We start from the raw sequence: 6,291 nt of genomic DNA, 5'->3' as shown, positions 1-6,291 counted from the left end.
TTGTGAAAAATGTAACGAATCTAACGACCAGTGGACATTATAAATAGTTCAACTTAGTAGAACACTGGAGAAATCTCGCTCAACTATCATGAGCTATCCTAATTATATCACCTACAGGCTACAAGCACAAGCACACATGGCTCGTCTCAATTCACATGGCATGAATCTTTCTAGTGTTGAAAACTAGTCTTGTTCATCTATCACCCTTACAATTACAACACCTAAAATGGGCATACAAAGTTGAATAAACGATCATTGCAATTTTGGTGAATTGAACTAAAAATGGGCATACAAAGTTGTCATCATAAGACCGTAACTTGCGATTTGATCTTCTCAGTGTAGAACTGTAGATTATCCGGACAGCTACATGCCATGAAAAAGGCAAAAATAATTTATTGAATTCAGCATCAAGCATCAATAAACCGGATATCGAAGGTGTGTGGATGTATCTGCCACACATTTAAGGATGCATACTCCTCTAAGCATTCTTTCAACTGAGCTTCACTGTATCCCTGTTCACAAGCAACCATCTCAACCAATTAGGGTTCATTCATGTATATGTATTTTTAAGGATTACAATAATAATTGTCAGAAGATTCTTAAAATTATATCTTGTCCTAGACAGCTTCTATCAGGGTTTTTTAGACCAAATTTTTACTAATCACTATGGTAATAGATTCCTGATAATGCCACAATGCATTGCATATGTGCTGCACAGTTGATGGGGAATAAAAAACAGAGCTGGGTTTGAGATTTGGATACAAATAAATTTCTTTCTTCCTAGTTGTAGATTTTAGTTTTCCATGTCAATGATGGTAGAGAATTCACTGACCTTTCTAGAGATCCAGTTGAGCGCATGGGCATAGCTGACGTCCATCTTGTTAGTTCTTGCAGCTTCATCCCTCAAAATAGAGTATATGTCGGAGACAGCATCCAGACCAGATCTTTGGCGGTCGTCAGAATATAAAGAGAATTTTGACATCTGCATTAATCTTAGTGCTTCATCTACATCACTCTGAGCCACAGTTTCTGAGAATCGTAGTCTTGCTAAGGCCTGTAACCAAATGAAATCATTTGCAAGTTCTTTAAATAGCCCAATAGACAAAAACACATTTACAGATCTATATACGTTTTTTTTCATGATTCAAATCCATCATTTGTTCTTATACTTCATTTCCTAACCAGAAGTCCCAGTCTGATCAGAACATAGGAAGCAATTATTGACTAGAATCCAGTTTTACGATCATGCAGGGTTACTAGTCCTAGTGTCCTACCATAATATGTTTTACAGCCTAGTTATAGTAGGCATCATCCATTATGAATAGAACAAAAGAAGATTAAAACTTACAGCTGATATTCGAAGGATACTGAGCAGAGTTCTAACAGTTGTGTAGGAATGGGGGGTGTTGGATTTAGCCTCTTCCTGTCGAATGCTGGAATATGCAGAAGCTATATACTCCTCCAGCTCCTTGGGGACATAAGGCGACAATCTCCTAGCAGCTGAAATATAAGCTCTACAAAACATTGAATGACAAAATAGTTTAGGGCAGTCCGTTGTTTTATCAACTCTGAGAAAAGGAAGAAATCAACTAGCAATATAAACTCGCAATAACTGAACCCAAGTATAAGTAGGGTAGCAAGCAATTTAAAGGTAGAATTTGCAGAAACCCCCAAGACTTGGAAACCTAATGACATGTGAACATACAAGCAGCTTCACACAACAATTATGCATGTGGAATGACTTAGCGCGAGACTATTTACAAAGCTGCCCAGCATATACATAGACAAAATAAAAAGTGTAAAACCAAAATGCAATTGATCGGTTAGAAAATTCAGAAATCAAGTACAAAATTGGTATTCATTAATAATTTCCAGCTGAAAATTTGATATCTACCTAAGAATTGATGGTTCGAGCGGAGTGAAACCAAGAGCAGGAGATTCTTTGTTCTGATGCACATATACAACATGCCTAGCCATTTCAAGATCACTATCCATATCTGCTCGATCAAGGATCAACCACAGAAGATCAAACCTTGATAGAAGAGCAGGAGGTAAGTTGATATTTTCAGCTGGAGTTCTCCTTAGGTCATATCTTCCCCTACAATAAAAAAAATGACCTCGGTTAATAAATAGGCTTTTTGCATTAGGACTTTGGTTTGCAGAAAAAGATGAGACCAGCATTGTTCATAAGATGGGATAAACGAAAAGGAAAAGAAGAAAGCATTGCAAAGGGTTTACAGCAAGACATGAGTATCATCAGTAAAATGATTTCAGCACATTCAAGTAAAGTAAAAGCTAGCATTGTCACCGAGGTTATACCAGGCTGGATTAGCAGCAGCAAGAACAGCAGTCCTTGCATTGAGAGATGTCGTGATCCCGGCTTTGGCAATGCTGACGGTCTGCTGCTCCATAACTTCATGGATTGCTGTGCGATCTAACTCATCCATCTTGTCAAACTCATCAATAGCACAAATACCCATATCAGCTAGAACCTGAAAAGATAAAAGATAATTTTACTCCAATCATCTTCTTGGTAACAAACTATTAAATATTAACTAAATAAAGTTGAGATGACATTAAAGTATTCCAATAAAAAAACAAATTATAATATAATATAAGACGCATATACATGCGTGGAAAAACATCCACAATTTTCATTGGCGTCTAACATAACTAAGTAGAAATCAACATCTAACAAATCAAACACTTTTTCAGAACAAAAAGATTTTCAGAACTCACCAAAGCTCCACCTTCCAGAACCATTTCATTTGTAACCGGATCTTTCTGAACAGCAGCAGTTAGACCAACTCCGCTGCTTCCTTTGCCAGTAGTGTACACTCCCCTAGGCGCTACATTTATTATGTGCTTCAGAAGCTGACTTTTCGCAACACCAGGATCACCCATCAGGCATAAATGAAGATCTCCTCTAATCTGCAATTTAATTGATTATCAGATCTTTCAACTATAGTCATAAAAAGATTTAAAGTATGCAATGCATAAACTAGGATCTCCCAATCATAAACATACACTTGAGAATCCTTATACATAAGAAAAGATAAAAATAATCCATTTATCAGCAAAGTTTGCTTTTCTAAACAAGCCACAGATGTTGACACATGCACATAAAACATAAAGAGCAACATGGTGAGAGGAGTACACAGTGCCCTATAACTAAAACCAAATCAATCGAGAAGCAACAGAAAATTAGACAAGAAAACAGCACCCTGATCATACTAGATGCTGTAGAGATCAAGGATACTTCTCCAAATTTCAATGAGGCACAAGGAGTCAGAGAAGCAAAATAAATTGCTTTTATTTTATCCCACAGAAAAATAAGAGGCAGTTACTAGCTTGACTTGGTCATTGGAAAGATCTGTCAATAAGGAAGAGAAGCACAACTATATGCATTACCTTCATACCATCCTTCAGCTTTCGATGTGGAGCCCCCACAAGGAGAAGAAATAGTGCTTTCTTTATATCTTCATGTCCATAAATTTCAGGAGCTAATGATCTGGCCAACTTATTATAAATATCACCATCTTCAGCCAGTCGTGCAATTTGCTCTTCCTCACCTCCTACGAGTTCATATCTGTAATATAGCACACTAGTCAGATACCAAACTCTTCCCATTTAAATTGAGCTTGTTAAGAGAAAAATAAAAGAGGATATGGACTTCCTCAAATACTAACACTAAGACTTCTTTTTGTTTTGGTAATTGGGGATTGGGAGCGCTTGTGGGAGGAATTGAACCCACGACCTAACACTTCTGTCAATTGACATTTGATAAAGTGTTTGGATTATATAGTTCCCACATTCAAATTGCCTCCTTTTATTTGTTCAAGAAAAACCTACTTTTGTGAGTTATAAAACTGAAAGAAAATGAAGAATGGGAATGACATTCTTAATATATGGAATTGTAACAGTAATTTGCAGAATTTCCATCAACTAAAGAGCCAGAAGATCACTCACTCTTCATATTTTTTCTTGAAATGAGTCACAGACATGGCCTCCAAATATGTATCAGCAACTAAACCCGCACGGAGTGCTCTAAAACCAGTGTAAGGAATCGGGAGAAAAATTCCTGATATTTCAACAACATCACCCGGGGCTACCTGATAATAGCAACAAAATTAAATGATAGCTAAAGGTTTGATTTGAATAGCATATGAGAAGTGCAATAAGTATTTCAGCTTAAGGATGAACACAGACAGCAACCTTCATGTCTAGTTATGCAATTATATTTTCCTTCTCTTCTATTTTCTTTTTGTTTTTTGATTCTTTTTTGTTTTTTGAATTTGTAATCCAGACCAATGCAACCCATAAAATGCTCGAATACTAATCCAAGAAAAATTATTATCAGAAGTGATTCAGCCACACCAATTTTTGTCAGTTGTTTCAATCAATATCATAGGCATCTGTCCAGCTACAATTATGTATATTAAACAACTTAACTCGCAGTACTGTAAGCTGATAAAGGAATTCAAATAAAGCACTCTCAACAAAATTCATATATCACTAACCTTTCTAGTGAGTTCTCCTCTAAAATGAATGGTCATTGATCTTGGAATGTGACCTTTTGGAACATGCTCTGCCAACTCTTGAATCTTAGCCTGCAAAAATACAATAATCACATAACAAAAACAGACGCAAAGAGTTATTGTTTGCCTTCAACATGTTACATGACAACAAATTCGTACAAGTACCTCCTGAAACTTGAGAAATTTTGATGCTCTGAGATGAAGAATCAAGTTTCCATTGCTTCTATTTGTTTCACAGTGACTAGTTGGGCACACAAATATGGGCATAAAAACTCTGGCAGTTACTTCCTGTCAATGTACAAGAGAATAAATACACCAACACCTATGACATAAAGGGAAAGCTTAAAACATCAAAAATCACATTACTGAGCCTAATTATGGGAAATGATGATGAAACAAAAGGTAAACGAATTAGAATCATAATTTTAGTGACAACTGTGACTCCGTTTTTTTTTAATCAGATTAAAAGAGACTTTATTTGAAACCTGCCAGTAATATATCACTGTTTACCTGGTAAATTTCATGGCCGCAGTTTTCACACGTATATACAGCTACCTGCATCAGTGGCTTGACATCCGAACAACGGGTTACAATACCAGATACCCTCACAAGTTGTCCAATATATGAAGCCTTAACCTCTCTTAAAGTAAATGGTCGACCTTTCGAAGGTGCTTTGATGTAAACTTCACTGAATTAAGATACAAAAGATGACAATAAAGCAGCCAAATATACTCACTCTATCGACCAAGTAACAGCACAATATGTTCAAAAATTATACTATGCATTCTATGGAGCAACAAAATACATTTTAAGCAAATGAATTGATTTCAAAAAAAAAACTCACAAGTAACGCTTAATCTCCGCAGGCATTTTTTGCTGCGGCTCAGAGCCATCAGTGGTCTTATTCCCATCCTCAGATCTTTGGGTCATTAAAATGTCATGATCGTCATCTGAAAACGCCTCCGTAGGCTCTGGCATAATGTCATCAATAGCAGAGGCAAAAATTCCAACATATCTACGCGTATTCTCAGTAATACGTCTCAAAAATTCCTCATCCAAATCCTTATACTGCAAAACGAGCACAATTTCACAAAATTAGGGTTTGTTTGTTTTTTCTTCAAATCTCGGAAGTCAAGCACTGGATTGTGATACTTACATTAATAAGATCTTCGAGATCGATCTGCACCGCACGAATCTTATGGTTTGCAACATCTTGCTGAAGCAAAAAAAAAGTTACAGCTGATTCTAATTGAACATAACATTAAGTTCTGTGAGATGATAAACGAGATAACTTACGAGAATGTTCATGTATTTAGCATCTCCATTAGCATCGGCGAAACTGGATAGAAATTCCTTTGCGAGAACTGCAAATTGAGGAATGTAAAAAATTACAAACGAAATAGAAATTGGAGACACAAGGACAAAAGTGGAACGGAAATGAAAAAATTACCTCTGTCAGCCGTTAGATCGAAGTCCTTCATGATTCAGATGAAACAGAATACACAGAGAGAGAGCGAGGGAAATTGTCTAGGACAAAATGGAGGTGATATGAACTGAGGGTTGTTTGGCGCGAAAAAGGAAGAGGTAAAGGGCGGGGTTTGGCGGGAAAATCAGGACATGAGACATAGGATAAAATAAGGGTGGGTGCATCCTTTATTATCGTAGAGGTGCATGATGAACGGTTGTGATCACAGCTGTTTAGAGTATATGATATGCTTATAGTACGCTGATTTTGGGACCCACGTGTATTAAA

The 6,291-nt window shown here is 36.6% G+C and overlaps 1 protein-coding gene across 1 annotated transcript; it reads right to left on the bottom strand.

Moving 5' to 3' along the window:
• On the bottom strand, nucleotides 1-6,124 carry LOC126687136 (DNA replication licensing factor MCM7). Its single transcript, XM_050381541.2, has 15 exons — nucleotides 5,989-6,124; nucleotides 5,835-5,902; nucleotides 5,695-5,754; nucleotides 5,383-5,606; nucleotides 5,049-5,226; nucleotides 4,704-4,826; nucleotides 4,521-4,610; nucleotides 3,970-4,112; nucleotides 3,412-3,589; nucleotides 2,740-2,931; nucleotides 2,320-2,492; nucleotides 1,895-2,098; nucleotides 1,349-1,514; nucleotides 833-1,054; nucleotides 1-512 (listed from the first exon to the last, which is right to left on the bottom strand). Exons 1-15 carry the CDS (start codon nucleotides 6,017-6,019, stop codon nucleotides 408-410), a joined length of 2,157 nt encoding a protein of 718 aa, XP_050237498.1. The 5' UTR covers nucleotides 6,020-6,124; the 3' UTR covers nucleotides 1-407.
• Nucleotides 6,125-6,291: the final 167 nt, after the last annotated feature.

This window comes from Mercurialis annua, linkage group LG6 (genome assembly GCF_937616625.2).
Source record: "Mercurialis annua linkage group LG6, ddMerAnnu1.2, whole genome shotgun sequence".
NCBI classification, from domain to species: Eukaryota; Viridiplantae; Streptophyta; class Magnoliopsida; order Malpighiales; family Euphorbiaceae; genus Mercurialis; species Mercurialis annua.
The sequence above is the reverse complement of the archived record's forward strand: the minus strand, read 5'-3'. Positions and strand labels throughout refer to the sequence as shown.